Raw genomic sequence first — 18207 nt, forward strand, 5'->3', positions numbered from 1 at the left:
GGTGCCGCCCTCTTCTGGTGACTGAGCCCAGAGACCCAGCAGACCTCATGCTATAAAGGCTGCGATGGAGAACAGAGAGGCAAAGTTTGGAGGCTGTGGTCTTGGGAAGCTGCACACTCTCCAAAGTGCTGTTGTGACTTATGATATCCGCATGGAACTCAGCAATGGGAAACAGGACGAAGATGGCAGTGGGAGCTGGTCTGAGGTGCCATGGGTCTGTCCCCTGGAGGACACCACGGTCCGTGGCACAGCAGGGAGTGGCAGAGCTGGATTTGGGCTGTCTGCCCTGGGACAGGAGCCAGTGCTTGGGAGCAGCAGCACACAGGGACACACGGCATAGTCTAATCTACATGCCAGAGGCCACCAAACTGGAGGGTGTGTGTGTGCAGGAGAAGGGATTAGCACAGGCTCCAGGTTATGCGGGGGCCAGGCCAGGCCATGGAGACAGGGCAGGCTGGGAGCCAGAAGGACTCAGCTCTCTCCCGGCACTGCAGGTCCTATGCCCATGACAGTGAAACTCACCGAGGGCCTCAACGGCCAAGCTCTGTGAGCTGCTAGCATCCTGCTTACCTGGTCAGAATTGGCTCAGGGCTGGGAAGGGTCCACTCAGGGAGGATCTGGAGGAGTCTGGGCTGACCCAAGGACCAGCTAAGGAAAGGGACTCTGTTGTCTGAAGTGAGCACAGCCCAGCGCACAGCTGAGTGGGTGGGGGACTCAGGCAGGTTCCAGTCTCAGGAACCCAGCCCTGGAGAGACAGTAGGGGGTACCACTGGCAGAGGCAGAGCCACTGGCCAGCAGGAAGACAGAGTTAAGATGCAGGGAGGCAGGTTACACTTCTCCTCAAGTGGGTCAGTCAGAGAAACTCAAGTGTGTCCACGGGTCCTCTGCTCAGTGTCCTGCACACAGGGCAGGGAGGGCAAGTATTTAGGTTTGTGTGTGGAAGGGGGTCACACAGAAAGTGGCAGAAGTAGTGAGGAAACCTCCCCTAGTATGGGGCCCCTCATCCACTACCATCTTTCCCTGAAAATAAGACCTAGCTGGAAAATAATCAGCCCTGAAAACTAGAGATCAGAAACACCAGCCCCAAGCAGCCCATCCTGGCTGTACCTGTGACCACTCTTCTCTTGCTCGGCAGCTGCCCTGTAAGGCAGGTAGGGTCTGGAACTTCCTGCCAAAGTGCCTGGCAACATGAATGGGATGGAAGTTTCTTCAGTGCTGGAGCTGAGCTTCTAGTTGGCTCTCAGGCCAGCGCATCAGTGAGGAAAGCATTTACCTGAGCATCTACTATGTGCTACACATGGTTCCAGGCACTGGGATAAATCAGTGAAGGCAATAACGATCTCTTCCTCATCACAAAAGCAATCTCTACAGCTGTGCACAACTCTGGTTCATAAGGACTGGGTCTTCCTATATTCATGGATCCATTTGTTCCATGGGAAACAAAACCTGTTCCTTTTGGGGGGAAAAAAAAACCACAAGAAATTAAGAAATACGGAGAAAAAGAAATCAAAAGCATTTATAATTTTACTGGCCAGAGATAATCTCTCTTCATACACTGGCATAATTATATGAAAAGATTCATGAATAAACACACAGTCTCCTTATTTTTCTGTGACTGAGTGTAACTCTTAACCTCCATTGTCACACATGATGGAAAATCAGTTTTTGGAGGCTGGGGATTTAGCTCAGTGGCAAAGTGCCCGCCTGGCAAGTGCAAGGTCGTGAGTTCGGTTCCCGGTACTGGAGAAAAACCAAAAAAAAAAAAAAAAAAAGAAAATCAGTTTTTGTCAATTCAGAGTACATCTGTTCACTCCACACTTAAAACTGAGCTCCCTCCAGGTAACTCCAGGTCAAGGCAGCGACCCTCACTCTGCACCCACCTGGCCACTGTGGAGACTCCTTGGGTTGCGCAGCTGCCCTTGGGAAGTCCCTGTGTGTGTGGTCCGAGGTGTCACCCTCACCATACTGTCTGCAGCGACCTCCAGAATTCTGACCAAAGAGGTTACCCTACCTCCTCTGCATCCAGCTGTTTGAAGCTCCTTGAGGCAGCCAGCACCTCTGGGCTGGTCTGGGCTTCTCCTGCAGGCATGAGGCCTCAGGAGTTCACCCCAGGTTCTTTTTCTCTTTTGCTTTCAGTACTGAGGGTTGAACCCAGAGCCTTCATACTAAGCTACACTCCCAGCCCTTTTTAATTTTATTTTTATTTTTGAGGCAAAGTCTTACTAAATTGAGCAGACTGAGCTTGAACTTGTGGTCTTCCTGCCTCAACCTCCCAGAGCGCTATCATTCCAGGGTGGTACACACCTGCTTCCAGAATCTTTGCCTCATGGTGCCCTGCGGGTGAAGGCTCGGAGCACTCAACTGATGCTCTTTTCTCCCAGAATTCAAGGCAGGAAGTGGGACACGGGTCTGTGAGCTCACTCCACCGTGTTCCACCCCATCCATGGTATGAATTCGGGAAGGGGCAGGGTCCTTTCTGGGTAACCTGTGGCTTTGACCCTAACTTCCTCCTGGCTCGCCTCCCACATCTCCTTCTGGAGAAGAAAAAAGCTATCCAGATATCATTCCGAGTTCTTCCCAGTCTATGGTCTATGACATAAATGCTGTGCTTCCTTGAGTCCTGAGGGCTTTTCTCTTCATAGCGCAGCCAAGCTTTCAACATCACAGAAATGCACAGCATAAAAACAAATGCAAATCGATTTGTTTCTACCCAAAGATAGTGGCTTAAAACAACATAAAATATCATCTTACAGTTCTAGAGATCAGAAGAGCCCAAAAGTGGTCTCCCTGGGCTACAGAGCATGCTCGCAGGGCTTCATTGCCTCTGGATCCAGCCTCTGGAAGCCACCTGTCCTCTTTGGCTGTGGTTCCTTTCCCCATCTTCAAAGCTGACAGTGTAGCTTCCTCACTTCCCCTTCTGACTCTTTTCCCTCCCTCATCTTTCTACTTTAAGGACTCTTTGGGTTACAGGGGAGCGGTCCAGGCAATCCGGGACAGTCCCTTTACTGTGAGGTCAGCTGAGTGAAAACCTAATTCACAGGTTCCTGGGGTCAGGATGCGGACATCTTTGGAGAGATCATGACTCTCCGCCCATCACAACAAACAGTGATTCCTCTGTCAAAGTTTGGTTCATGTGATCAAAGCCAGGGCCTTTAGATCACGTCTTCGCTATTGATTTAGCAAAACTGACTTGGGGATTCCAAAGAGAATGATGGTCTTAAAGCAATTTTTTTTATTAAGTTTTTTTCTATCATTTGGTGTGGATTGAGAAGTTTTGCTCTTTTCTAAATTGTGGGGTTAACGTAACCTACAATGGGAAGCCCAAAAGGATGTTGGTGAGAATAAAAAAAAAAACCTTGTATTTTACTGTTACAAATTTAGTCTTGTTTTAGGGATGTGGATCAGCAGTTCAACCTGCTTTTGTAAATTATTTTATTCGCTTCGCAATAGCAAGCAGGCATCTTCCTGTGATCATAGATGTTTCTGTGCTGTGCTGGGACTTGTTTCCACACCCTGTTGCCTTGGCTGCTTCAGCTGGGCTTCCTGGCCTCAGGGACTCCGTGCTGATGAGCAAATCATAGCGAGCAGGGTCAACATTGGGTCCAACCAGCACCCTGGGGTAAGGGTGCCACCAGGAGCTGTCCCACCCCGAGGTGCTGATGGTAGTGGCATTTCCAGCAACCTACCGCACTGCTTTGAGACACGGTTTTCTAAGGTGAGCTGAGGGTGCGGTCATTGTGACCTGCAGTGGCCTGACCAGGTGACAGTGGTTCCTGGACATTAGTGGCAAGGACATTGTCACTGGGCAGCAGGCAGCCACAGCAGGGGCCATGGCAGGCAGTCCCAGGGCACTGGGCAGGGTCTCTCTTGTGTCCTGGGTCAGCTTGGGTCTCTGTCAAACAAAACAGGGTTTCTTTCCTGTCCAGCCTCACTCTGCTGTGTCCATACAGCCACCATGCTTCTCAGCATTAGAGGCGGTGTCAACCTTCCCCACTATCCGGTTCTATTTGCCCACTTATGACATATTCTTTTGGTTCTGTCAGTGTCAATCCAGGGATTTATGTAACCCCACAGTCAAACTGGCCATTTGAAATAGTAGTACATTTTGTCCAAGTCCAGAAATAAAACTACTGAACAGGGTAACTCCCCTTTCCGTCCTCCTGTCCAGCCAGGGTGGCTGCCGTCAGAGAGCCTGCTGCTGTCCCCGTGCACACAGCCAACACCTTCCCCAGAGCGTGGCTGCCTTCTGGGGACACTGGATGCATTCACCGTGGGTCACCCTGCCCACGTCCTGCACAGATTTTATGAAAGGCGTTTTCACTTGGATTAAACAGTTGCTGTGTTGGTGTGTGGTGTGTGTGAGGGAGAAAATGAATCACTTCAACGTGGGGCTGGGATGTGAGGTGTTGTGTTTGTCCCTGGCAAGAGCATAAACACCTCAGGACTCATTAGAAATACCAGGGGCGGGGGCTGCGACCAAGCGCATGGGGCCATCCCAGCGGCAGTGGCGCAGCACATTTTCCATATATTAGACCTCAGAAAGTGCTGGGCTCTGCCCTCTCCGACTCCAAAGGAAAGTTTGAGGTTTTACATTTCTGTTTGTGGTACAGGAAAAGGCGTATGATCTGAGGGCTTGATTCAGTGAAATAACATTGCCTTTATACACATTTGCTTTGCAAGGAGGGCAGGAGTTGGAAGCGACCGTTGTGAAATGTTAAAGATTTTCTGGCAGAGGGAAAAGCATTTTTTTCTCTCCCTCCCTGTGGAGGAAAAACAGTTCTAACGAGGAGTTACTTTGTAGTTTTAACTCCCATTCAAATCCTCCCAGCCTTAGGAGCTGAGGTGGACCCTCTGTGGCATCTGGCTCCTGCTTCCGGGACCCTTCTTGGCTCTCCTTTGCCCTCCAAGCCCTGCACTCATGAGCTCGCAGAGGAGAGTCTTCCCCAGAAGAGAACCCGGTAAGTGGAGCTTCTTCGTGTTCGCGTGATCCTCAGGGAGAGCAGCTGGAGGGGCTGATCCTTTCTGACGCCCACCCGAGGGGTGGAAGAGTAGTCTGGGTTACGCTGTGCAGGGTGTGGGGCTGAGTGTGCACGTGTGTGTGTGTGTGTGCGTGAGCGTGTGCGTGCACATGTGTGTCCTCGCAGCGGCTGACTGAGCTCCGCCTGGCGTGGCAGAGGGCTAGGGGCATTTCACAGGACCCCTGGAGCAGGGCATGAGGCCAAAGCCTTTCTCTGTACCCTCACCACCTCCGTGAGACTCGCTGGCCCCATGGAGCAGGGACTGGCTGACTAGATGCTGTGGCTGGCAGGGACCCACCAGCTCACCTCCGGAGCCGCAGATGCAGAACGGAAGAGGGAGCTGCTCAGCTCCTGGAGGAGCTCAGGTCTGGAGCAGAAGGACTCCCCCTCCGGCCTTGGATCTGAGACTGGGGAGGGGCCTCAGCTCCCTGGCTGGACCCCCTGCCTTCCAGCAGGTACAGCCCACGATGAGATCATTTCTTATAACAACCTCCTCCCTTTGCTCCGGAAACATAAACAAGCAGTCATGGGGCAAGGGATTTTAACCCTTTTGCCCAATTTTAAAGTTGCTGCTGGTGAAACTTCAGATCTGTTTTAACTTTGGCATGGGGTAGTAACACATGGTTTTCTTTAAAAAGGAGAAGGAGGCTAGTCAGAGGCAAATTATGACTCTCTCAGCTCTAGGAGGCTATGGCAAAAGCCCTGGGGGTGGCTGGGTCAGGTTCCACTCAATCCCTGCTGGACTCTATAGAAAGCAACAGAGGGCCAAGCCCTGGCTGTGGATTTGACCACCTAGCCAGGGATCTTGGCTCTGAGAGGACCAGGCCACTCAAGCTTGGAAAAGGTACTTCAGTTTGCTATGGCTTAGTTTCCTTCTTTGCAAACCAGCAGTCACGAACTCCTACCTCACGGGATGGGAGAAGCAATAAATGACATAAAACTTGTGAAGTGCCCCGGGCACTGGATACACAGTTCAGTGAACAGAAGAACTCTGAGAAACAGCCATCTCAGACACTCACGGTTTGGAGATGAAAAGTAACTGTAGCTTTCCTGTCCAGTAGAAAATAGGCTAGACCCTGGAATGCTTCCCTTTGAGGTGGGGGCAATGACATGGGTGGCTTTATATTGGGGATCTTCCAGGGTAGGACTTGACCTGTCGTGTGTGGGTGCTCAGTGTTTGGGGAACTGTCTTCTCCACTTTCATTCACAGGGAGGTCTTACCACTTCCTGTCCCTGGCTGCCTGGCTTTTGGTTGGGTTTCCTTGGCAACAGACTCAGGCAGAGATTTGTGTGTTGGAAGTTCACTGCAGAGGGCTCAGGGAATACTGTCTTCCGAGTGACGAGGTAGAGCTGGACAGAAAGACGGGATAGGGTTCAGCTGGGACCACTGACCCCACAGCTTACCCCCTCCCCAGAGCTGCCCCCATGCGGGCTGCTTGGGGACCTGGCTTGACCCTGGCAAGGTGGCTGTCTTTGGCTGAAAACTCTGCCAGCAGCACTTGGCCATGAGCTGTCTCGAGCAGCCCTTCTGCTGGTCATGGTCCTAGAGTGAGCGGCTGACTTGGGTGACAGCTCACAACCCCCACCCGGTAAACTGGGCTGACTACCTCCCTGCTTCTGCTTTCAGCTGTTTAGAAGACTGGGCATTAAATACCCTGCCACCTGTCCTGCTGCACCCTTATACAGCAGTGTAGTCTCGTGGACACCTTTTTCAGTGCCTGGGACCCAGCATCCCCATGTAGGAAGCAGGTGGAGGGGAGTGGAATAGAAACAACCTTTAAGAGCTCTTCCAGCTCCATGGGTTCACATGGCACAGGTTCTGAGCATGGGACCAGTGTGTCTGGTGGTGTCCCCCACTGTAGGAGGGTCACATGACCACAGGTGCCCCAATTCCTTCTGTTGAACAATAGGCATCAGGACTCTGGGAAACTACATGAAAGAACCAGTGGTGCACATGCAGGAGCTGTGAGCTGGGTTGGAGCCGGCCAGGAGTGGCTGGGGAGTCCTGCCGCCTGCCTCCCCAACACCCCGGCATTCTTCCCAGGCCAACCATAGGAGAACCTGCTCAAGTCTTTGACAGTGAAAAGCTGTGCAATAGAACCTGGGGCCATTATGAATATAGCTGGTTTTATTTTATTGCTTTCCTTCCTTGACCCCTCCTAACTTTCTATTTATTTTTCAATATACATAGAGAGAAATCTCTTTCTTAAACACTTGGAATTGCACACAGATATTTGTTTAGGACAGTCCATGCTCCTGGTTCTGTGATGGGTTCTTGGGAGTTTGTGGGACCCATTAAGGCAGAAATTGCTCACACAAAAATATGAAAGAGGACAAATGGTCCGGAGTGGGGTTTCCAGTCTGTGGGTCCTGCTGGGTTCCCAGAGGAAGTTGTGCTTGAGTGGTTTCCGTGGGACATGCGGGACTCAGGTTGGGGACAGGAGCAGGGAAACCACCCTGGGCATAGGGACAGAGTGGTGTCTGACAGGGAGAGAGGAACTGTCAGACTCACCAGACCTCCCCGCTGCATGCCTTGCAGGGTGCTTCCAGGGGGCTGTTTTTCTTGCAGCAACTGTAAGAAAATCATCACAGTGATTCCTTAGCTCAAGGAGGAGAAAACTTTCTGCTGGGGAGCGTGAATCTCCCTTTGTGGCGGGCTGTCCTCGCTCCCCTCCTGCGGCCCCCAGTGGTGCAGCATTAGTTAGGGGGGCCATGGGCCACATCCTGCAAAGTCCCCTCCTCACTAGCCCTCCTCTCCTGGAGCCCAGCTTGGAGCACCTTGCCTTCCCCACCCTGGGCACGAAGCCCTTGTCGTGGAGTAGCACGGGCACAGGGAGCTTCCTGGGGAGGGGGATTGCGGATAACTTCTCCCTTCCTGCGGAGTCGTCCAAATCATCACCTCGGAGCCTGAACTAGAGCTTACTATTTCCTGCATTATGGACTCTTTAGCCTTCTTTCAATTTTATTTTTTCCAAAGTAAAATGTAGTGATTTTTAAACACACAGGAAGTGGAAAGAACTGAGCCAACATGCACATCCCCATTATCTGAATTCTATAAATAACATTTTACTGTATTTCCCTTACCATGCCTGTCTGTCTCTCAATCTCTCTATCCACCCACACATCTACCTTAATTAATTAGTTCTTTAAATTTTTAGTATTGGGGATTGAAGCCAGAGCCTTTACACCAAGTGACATTCCCTGCCCTGTTTTAAATTTTTGATTTTGAGACAGGGTTGTACTAAGTCGGCAGCCATGCTGGGCTTGAGCTTTCGATCCTCTTGCCTCAGCCTCCAAGAGTGCTAGGATTACAGTTGTGCATCACCATGCCCAGTGCCACTGTATTTCTTGATGAATTCCTGTACATGTTGGCATCACTACACTTCAACGTGTAGGATGCACTAGGGTTTAAACAATACTCATTCTCTAGTCTTCTCTCAGGTAAGATTTACATACAGTGCATTGCATGTGTCTTAAGCGTACCATCTGGTTAGCTTTGGAAGATGTACACACACATGTAAGACACGCTCCTGGCAAGACATAAAGCATCACCACTACCTCAGAGCACACATATGCCCCTTCCCAGCTGCTTTGTTTGTACTGATAATGGATAATCTGCTTTGAATTCCCCAGCCCTTCTGAACAGACCCTGACTGTGGGGCCAAGGCCTTCTGTTGGGTTCAAATGCAGATAGTAGCAGGGTGCTAGGACCAGGGAACAGCCCAGGCAGAGGTTCTCTGGGCTATACAACCAAAGGGAAGAGAGATAGAGTGGCCCGGGCTGGCCCTGGCTTCCGGCAGGTTGCTGCTCTGGGTCTTGACTGTGGAGTTAGGAGCAACAAATGTGCCACCTCAGGAGCTGGATCAGGACGGCCTGAAGAAGGGCATCCAGGCTCTGCAACTGCCTGTCCCGAGGAGGGTGGCAGTCATTGGCATTGTTCCCTCTGGGGCTGTCATTGTGCTCCCTGGGCACAGGTGCACCCAGCTGCCTGCATGGCTGCCGTGTAATGAGTCACAGGTGAGAAGATCTGCTCGTGGTGCGGGCATTGCAGCTCCTGTGTCCTGCTGTCTGCCCTCCCTGCAGCAGAGGGCATGTGGACTTTGCAGGGAGGATACTGCTCGGGAAGGGGCTGCATGTGTCAGGGAGCTCACAGTTACAGGACAGAGCAACAGCTGAGAGTGACCGGTGTGCTTGGGGCTCGGATGGTGGGACACAAGAACCCACTTGGAGCCATGTGCTGAGGTGTGGAGGGGGAGGAGGCACGGAGCATCTGGCTGAGCTTCAAGTGCGAGGGAGACCAGCCTGCCATTCCAGCAGGGGTTTCACATTTTTGCACATTGAGTTGGTCACGTCATAACAATAAAAAATTAAGAAGAGAAAGAAGAGATTTCATCATCTTTAAAAATGTTGCTTTCTGGCGTGAGGCAAGAAGCAGCATTCCCCAGATAACTGCGTGGGCAGAAAGACCAAAAGCGTAAGTGCCTGGCATGGCACGGACTGTCTCGGCCTCTGCCCTTGCCTGGGCTGGACACACACGCAGGCCAGTCCTCTGGAGCATTTCTGGAATCCTGTAGGAGCCAAAAAAGGGGCTCAGCTGACTCCAGCTCTGTAAAAGGCAAAAGCCCAAAGGGAGCATATGCTCCTGCCCGGGCTGTGTGGAGTAGATGCCTCCCCTCACCTCTGCACAGGCCAGTCCTTAATACCTGGCCTTTCCCCTGGCCAGCTGGAAGGGCTTTGCAGTCCTTCCTGATCTTGGCCTTGAAAGGGCATTGCTCAAGCAGGACCACTCCCTCCAACCTTGGTGTTTAGCCCGGGTGATGGGGCTGATGGAAAGGCAAGGAGCCTGGGCTGTCATTGTGGCTGTGTTTATTTATTCCACTTTTGCCTCAAGGACGAGGGCTGCCTGGACCGTGCTGTCACGTAACCTTGACCCCACCCTGCTCTGTGCCTTGGGAAAATTGTTTTCCCACCGTATGATTCCCTTATGAATAGGGAAAAGAGTACTGTTGTGGGGCCAACCCTCCAGGGTCCTGGGGAGAGAGAGATTATGTCTAAGCCCCAGCAACTGCTGTGTAAATGGTTGTTGTTCTGTTACTAATCCACCTAGCTCCTGAATCTCCAAGTGTTTTCTCTTTGTCCTGTAGTTGAGTTAAGCCGAGTGATTCTGCCTGTCTAATCCAAAGGGTTATTAATGCTCTTGGAAATAAATGCTCTTCTCCTGTAGAGAACATTCTTACTCTCTCCTAATCCGTGGTCTTGAGGAGCTGGGACTGAAGAGTGAATGTGTTTGAAGTGCCGTTTAAACCCGAGTCTACTCACAGGAAAAGACTAAGGAAATGTCTGTAAGAGCTCTTTGTAAACCCTAAATACAAACAAATGTGGAAACTCATTACATGGCATTAGTCATTTATTTATTCATTCAGTTGTGCATTGATTCACTCAGGAAATGTTTATGGAGACCTCATGGGCCGAGCAAGTCCTTGTGCTGGGGACCTGCTGTGAGCCAGGCTGGGGGTGTCCGTGTGTGAATCTGAGACTCCAGAGCGGGCAGATGGACAATGCGCAGTCGCCCAGATAGATTAGTAGGTCACCTTCAGAGGGTGGTAAGTTCCATGAAGAAAATAAACAAGGGAGAGGTAACCCAGAGCTCTGGGGGTGTGTTTATGTTGAGGGGACAGGAAAGGCCATATTTAGGATAGCAAGGCAGGAAAGAGCCAGCCACATGGAGATCTGGTAGAAGGAGCTTCCAAGAAAAGGGAGCAGCCAGGGGGTCAAAGCCTTAAGACTACCTGGGCTTGGCTTCTTTGAGAACAAGCTGAGGGTTGAGGAAATCCTTCACTGCAGGGAGCAGGAGGGTTGTGGGCTGAGGGTAAATGGGTCATATCCTGGCACTCTCTGCAACCATGATGAACAATTTAGATTTTATTTTGAAATAGCAGTGTGAGTTTGGGAGGAGCCAGGGATTGGTGGAGCACAGGGGATTTTTAGGACAGCGAATGCATTCTTTTTGATGATCCTATAGTGGTGGATATGGTCCCTGTGTATCTGTCAAAACCCATAGAACTCTGACATGCAGAGTGAACCCTGAAGGTCAGCCAAGACTTCAGTTAATTATGGATTAACTTAAGGTTTATCTACTGTAAGCATGTAACACTCATGCAAGGTGTTCATAGCAGGGCAAACCTTGCATGTGGAAAGGGAGCAAGAGCTCTGTACTGTCTGCATAAGTTTTCTGTGAATCCATAAAGCTGCTTTGAAAAATAAAGCAGATTAAAAGTTTAAAAAAATTTTTTTTTTTTGGTTTTTGGTTTTTCTCCGGTACTGGGAACCGAACTCATGACCTTGCGCTTGCCAGGCAGGTGCTTTGCTGCTGAGCTAAATCCCCAGCCCCTTTAAAATTTTTTTTAAAAAACATTATAAAATCCTTGAGAATTTTATGTAACTCAATGTCATGATCTCAATTTATATTTTCAAAATCTCTAGCCATTTTTATGTGGGAAATGGATTATGGTGGCCTGTGTAGAAGTGAGTGTCGGAGTAGTGGGTGAATTTGGATGGCGGAGCAGAGATGGGAAAAGTGGGTGAGGCTAGGCTGTCATCTGTAGGTGAAGCCCAGCAGAGTCACTGATATCCTGGATGTGATGGGAGGAGCAGAGAGTCAGGAGGCGAGATTAGGAAAGCTTGTGCTCATGGGGCGCACTCTTCGAGCCCTTTCCAAGTGTGATTGCATTTAGTTCTAGAACAACTCTCGTGTGCTTGATATCAGTGCAATAACCATTCTGCACGTGATGGAAGCTGTCCATATAGAGGGAGGTGCTATCTAACCTGCCTAACCTGAGCCTGCACCTGGCCAGCACAGATGTGAAAACTCACCCAGGAAGTCTGGCTTCAGAGGCCTTGCTCCTGACTCCTTCCTGCTGGGGTTTTGGGTGTGAGCAGTTGATGGATGTCAGTGACAACAACCTAAATATAGACGTTTGTGGAAGATGTAAGTTTTACTGGGGAGAGACCAAGAGATTTATTAGATGTTAAGTGAGTGGTGGGAAATAAAAGTCAGAAGTCACCAGGTGGCACAGGGCTGGAGGTGTGGATGGGGAGAGCTGGGGACTGGCTTCCAGGCCATGCATGAATGAGGTAATGTGACTTTGAAAGGATGCAGACCCTAAACTGGCAAGTGGACAGGAGGGAAGGCCTGAGAGAGCACAGCACTGTCTACACAGAAATTGGGAGAACTTTCATATGACAGTAAGGCCTTGGTCTGAACCTGCCTGTTGCTTGGGTCACAGGAGGGGAGGCTTGGAGTGAAAGGACCAACAGCTTCTGGGCTCCCAGCCGTGGGCATGCACCTGCTGCACTTGGGGCTTCTCTGGGTCTTAGGTCTATATCTATAACCCAGGGCGTGCAATTAAACTATTGAGTCCTGGCCTTGGCCTTGCCTGTAGGTTGAAATCCCCTTCTGGGTAGAGCACTGCTGTCACTTTATCATGTGTTCCATTTCTGCTTGAGATTGTTTGGTCCTGTTCTGCATCATGGTAATCTAGTCTGATGGCCCAAACTGCAGCATAAAGAATTCCTGAGGGCATTGACCGAATCCTGGATACTGCCTGGCTGAGGACCCTGTGAGACTGGTGGGGTTTTGCTCCAATTTTATAGAGGTGGGGACTGAGGCTCAGGGAAAAGTCAAGACGAGCCTCTCTCAGAGAGGAGGCTCCATGCTGGTCCAACTCTGGATTTGCTTCTGTTTGACCTGAATGGGAGGTGACTGTTGTGAAGATGGACTTTGCTTTTGCTTTCTATGTCTTTGCACTAGCTATAACAAACACATTACTTTTGTATTAAAAGAGAGGGGATAGCAGGAAAAAATTCAGGCTGTTGGTGAAGCCAGAGTAGCTTGTTGAGTAGATGTCTGGACTCCATGGCTAGCAGGGCCAGAGGGGACCAGTCTTCCCCCGGAAGTGGCTCTGACCCGCACTCCACACAGTGCCCCCTGTGGCCACATCCACTTCCGGTAGGCTGTTCTGCTGCTGTGTGCCCTGAAGGCAAGCTGCCTGTTCTCTTAGCTCAGAGCTGCTGGCCTATAAAGTGGGCATAAATATAGAACCTCCTTCCTGGAGCTGCTGAAAGGACACAAAGTAGTAAGGTGCTCATCAGAATATCTAGCACCTGGGCAACTGTCTATAGATGGCGGCTGTTCTTACAGACGGTCGTGTGTGTGTGTGTGTGTGTGTGTGTGTGTGTGTGTGTATGATGTGCATGTATGCACATGTGTATGAGTGTGTGTGCACATACAGTAGGGAAGAGCCCATGGAGGCAAACTGAATTAGCTTTCACACTCAGGGAAAATTACAATAACAGTGAGAGGAGTGTGTGGCCATTTCCTGCTGGTGACTCGTAGCCCCTCTGCTATCTCAGCTCAGTAACTCTGCAGCAGGAGCTCCTGATTTTATCTGGCAGATATAGAGAAAAAACTGCTGGGTAGAGCTGAGCTTACAGTGGCCTGGACCCCAAATTTAAGAGTTTCATCCTTGAGGTGCGGCCTCCCTGGGTGTGCATGCTTGGGTCCCGGATTAAACTCTTCTGAGCGTGAGAAAGAACAGATCATCCGCAAGTAGGTCCCTTTACAGGTCTTGTGATCCAGATAGGAGAGGCTGGGTGCCATAGGCTTGGGTACTGAGCCGCCCCCTACCCAGACAGCCAGGATGAGAGGCTGAGGCAGAGCTGAGCCAGCTATACTGGGGTTGGGCCCCCAGCAGAGGCTGTTGTGCACACAGAAGCAGTGCCGAGCAACGTCCCACTCCCTGCACTTCAGCCGGCCCTTGCACTCCAGGCTCAGCCCACAATGCCTCACTGTCCCCTGGGCTGGTGGACAAAGGCCACCTTGTGTGAACACGGGCTGGTTCCTCCGCAGTGGCTTGACCCAACCACCTGGAGTGGAATTTCCAGGGCTTCCTACGAGCTGTACCTACATCCTCATTAAAGCCCCCAGGAAGCCTGGAAACATTTGGTAGTGAGTGGCAGAAAGAATTCTGTTGTTCAGAAGAGGGGGCCACACAGAGGTCCCAGCCTCGCATAGGAATGATGCACAAAGGCTGTGCTTAGAGGAGAGGCGTGGGATGCTCTATGGGGGGTGGGTGGGTCAAATGTCACCCTGAGATTAGGCTCTTGGGAGACATGTGTGGGAAAGGCACTCTGATCGCATGAGCTGTGGGCCCCAGAAGTGTGGTGTCCTGCAGGCTGTGGTTCCCAGAATGGTTCTGTAAGCCAGGCTGCCGGCGCATGCCCAGCACACGTCTGCTCTCTCCATGTGTGACTGCTTGGTCCACAAAGGGGCTGGCGTGGTGGGGGGCACCTGGCCCCCTTTAGGATGTTTGGCTGGGGCCTGGGAGTCTGTATTTCTAGCAGATATGATGACCCCTGGCTGGAGGACCAGGCTTGAGAACGATGGTGCGGTATCAGCCCCCGAGAGCCTATACGATGTGGCCAAATAGCCTGGACTTTGGAGTCAGGTGGATCTTAATGAGACTTCTGGCAGGGTAACTTGCTAGCTGTGTGACCTTGGGGAGGTTATTTGAGCTTGCTGAGCCAGTGATCAGCTGTGACTCAGGGGCACCAAGCCTAGCATACAGCAGGGAGGTGCTCAATACACTTGGGGCAGTGGCTTTCTCCACCTGTGAGATGGGTACAGTAACTCACACTGTGTTCTAGGAGGACGGCACATGATGTTTGTGGAAACTCCCAGCATGGGCCAGGGGTTGTTCGGCTGTAGGTGCAGAACAGTACCCGTTACCTTCCTACCCTCCCAGCTACCTCTGCGCTGTCCAGGGAAGGGAGGGGCGCCGCTGAGGGTCCGTGGCTCCATAGAGGGTCTGCCTCCTGTGTCCTTGCCAGCCCAGCAGATGGATGACTTTGTTCCCAGGCTGAGCTCCCACTCTGGCAGCCCCCCTTTCTGAACCGAGCCTCTTCACGTGGAGAAGTCAGATGGCTCTGGTTGGGAGTCTTTGAGCCGATCTGTGCCAGGCTGGACACACTCGCCCACGGTCACCTGTCCAGAGCAGGTGGTGAAGGCAGAGTCCGACCTGCATCATCCCCTCGTCGGAGTGGGTCTGTGACTCGGGGCTGCCTTCGTGTGAGACAGGAGCATCGCTGCCCACTCTGCCGCATCTGACCCTGGCCCGGACCCCAGGCTGTCCACAGACATCTGGTGCTGTGGTCCCTGCCGGGAGCCTGCAGGTAGGAGCAGGAAGTGGCCGCCCTGCAGACTGTGCACGGGGAAGTTGTGGGCACTGGGTGAGTGAGGGTCCCTCAGCTGTTTACCAAGGAGGGAGGCTGGCTGCCCACTGGCATGGGAGGGCTTGGCTTGCTGGGACTTCATTTCCCATTTGGGAGCTGTGCTGGCACCAGGCAGGAGCAGAAGTGGGTTTTCTTGGGCGCGGATCCCTGTGCACTGGGTCGCACCATGGGAAAAAGGAGGAGGCTGTTCAGGGTCGGTGGGAGAGAACTCTGAACTTGGGTTGCTGCCTTAGGGCCCAGTCTCACCCTTGGAACTAAGGATGTAGAAGGAGACAGAAGAAAAGGAGGGAGGGAGAGGGCAGCAGGCACCCAAAGGGAGCTCGGCTGCCAGCCAGGCCCCTTTTACCCCAGTGGGCATGAGGTGTGGGCACCTCTGCCACCCTTGACCCCAAGAGGGACCTGTCTGCCTGTCTGTCAGTTTTTCCCCTTGTGCCAGATCAGGGTGCTAGGACTCAGTCCATGTCGGTTCTGCCCTAGGGCTGGCTCCTGCTGGTGTCCATCGGTGTTCCTGTTGGGATGACACATGTGAGCTTGGGAAAGAGAAGAGGAGGCTCCTTGAAATTGCAGAGACTGAGCTCCTCCTGCTCTTGTCAGGCTGAGCCACCCAAAGTGACAGCTCTGTCCAGAGCCCAGTTCAAGCCACATGGCCCCGGCAGCTGCCCACCCGTCCTCCCTTTTCTTTCCCGATCCTCCCAAGGAGGGGATGAGGTTGCCCTTCTCCTCCTTCCTGTCGCTTTTCATCCTGCCCCTCAGTGCAGGTCCACACTTAGGAGACCAGCGGGGGACACTTCCCTGCGTGCCCACCAGCTGTCCGGGACCCTGCTGGTCACTTTTTCCACCCACATGAGGCTCAGCCCTAACGCTGACAGCCCGCTTCTTTCCTGAGCACCTTTGCTGCAGGATGAGTGCTATCTCCTTTACATAGTGTACCCCCAAACTGAGCAGAAGGATCAGCTGGCTAAAAGGGGTGCACCCGGGACCTGGACCCTAGCCTCTCTGGCTCCACATCCTGAGCACTGCTGTGTGATCCGCCTCCACAAACATTTATACCCTAAATACCACATGGTGATGTATGCACAGGGCCACAGTCTCTGCTGGACTATAATTACATATAGCAGTTATTTTCTGATTCTTTTATTTTATCCACAAACCATTTAAGAATTACAGTCTGGCACGGACCCTCACACAGACAGAGCAAAGCTGAATTTTTTAGGCAGAGGCAGCCCACAAGCTTGAGACCTGGCCTCTTGCTGTGTGTTCCCGTTGATGGGATCCCAGCTTGGTGCACAGGCTGGGGAGTGGGGAGGGGAGGGGTAGATGGGTAGGAAGAGGGGGAGGGAAAGAGGTACGTAGTGCACATTCAGCTCGATTTGGTCCTGAAGGGCTTTTTTCTTCTCTGTGGTTGCTCACCAGCCTGAACTGGTTGTTGGGTTCCTCTGCTCCTGCACACCCCCAGCACCATGGCCACCAAGGGATCTGCTCCTACTTGGGCCCAGTAGTGTCTCTTAAGCCTCAGATTCTTGGTGAGACCACCCACTGGGTCACCCCAGACTGTGGCCAGGAATGTGACCTACTCACACATCTGTCACCCCAGGGGCTTCATCCTCTACTTCACAAGGACCTGACACACGGAGAACCTCAGAGGATGATTTCCCATAAATAAATGAACAACATAAACAGCAATTTATTTTTGTTTTATTTATTTATTTTATTTTAAAGAGAAAAAACAATACAAACTATGATACAAAATTTCAAAACAAGATAGTAGAAGAGTAACAATGGTTAGTACATTGATAAACAGCAATTTAACAAGACCAAGGACACCTTGGATTTGCACTGTCCATTTGGGCTGTGATACATTTTGATATCATTTTGCTTTCTGATATTAAAACACAGCTCCATGTAGTTGGCCACCTCCTCTTGTACACGGGAGAAGGTGTCCATGGAGGGAAAGCACACAGACAGCTCTGAGGCTTGGCTTATGAATGGAAGGCGGCTTGAAACCAGTTGTCTTTGAGTTCTCTTTCTGAGTTTCTGTTGAAATCAAGACGCATCTCTGTTAGCCTTGTAACGAGACACAGTTGTGCAGGGTCTGCCAGAAACCTGGTCTCAGAGCAAAGCGCTCAGAGCAGATGTGGGTGCCGAGTGAGGGTCAGCATGGGCAGGCTGCCTCGGGGGAGCACCTGTGCTGGTCATGCTCAGAGATGCTGGGGAGAGGTTTGTCCTGGAGGGAATTAGCTCACAGGGCTGCCAGTGCCTGCACCACCTGGACTGGAGGTCTGCATGGGTCTTGCTTCTGTCTTAGACTCAGCATGCCCAGCACGTGTGGACAGATATAGGAGCTGGATGGCCACCTCCAACCTGCTCTCCTGCTGGGATTCTGGGAATGGGTCAGGCCCTGCTGCGCCAGCATCTCTCCACTGCAGAGTGAGGTGGCAGTGAATCTGGGCCCATACCCAGTCTTGCATTTGTGTGTGAAAAACTCCAACGGGCCCATCCCAGCCTCCAAGTGGAGAAATGCACAAGTTGCTGGATGAGGGTGAGAAATGTGCAAAACTCATGGGTCCCTGAAGGGATTCAGGGAAAGGAGCTAGATGAGGGACCAAGGTAAAGGGGAAACCACAGTGAGAAGTCAGAGTCGACGTTATACTGGTGGTGTTCAGACTGATCCACGAGTGGACAGAGAGTCAGTGCGGTGGGCTTGAGACCCAGGTTTTCTTTTAAAATAGTAAAAGAATAGGGTAGATCAGAATGCATTAGGTTCTTAGTAAAATCATATTTTATATGATTTTTTTCACGGTTTTACTTTATTATACCATAGTAAGGGAATTGTTCCATGAAACTTTTGCTTTAGTTCCCTATATTATATGTTTATTTATATGTGTGTGTGTGTGTATAT

General features: G+C 51.5%; 1 protein-coding gene across 1 annotated transcript in view; it reads left to right on the plus strand.

Annotated features, from left to right (window-relative positions):
- Window positions 1-4764: 4764 nt before the first annotated feature.
- Window positions 4765-18207, plus strand: part of Il16 (interleukin 16) — a 111232-nt gene continuing 97789 nt past the window's right edge. Inside the window, exon 1 of the mRNA XM_005381442.2 lies at window positions 4765-4958. Within this exon, the coding sequence (XP_005381499.1) occupies window positions 4919-4958 (40 nt within the window). The 5' untranslated portion in view covers window positions 4765-4918. The remainder of the gene's footprint in view (window positions 4959-18207) is intronic.

Source organism: Chinchilla lanigera, unplaced genomic scaffold (genome assembly GCF_000276665.1).
Source record: "Chinchilla lanigera isolate Chin_1 unplaced genomic scaffold, ChiLan1.0 scaffold00015, whole genome shotgun sequence".
NCBI lineage: Eukaryota > Metazoa > Chordata > Mammalia > Rodentia > Chinchillidae > Chinchilla > Chinchilla lanigera.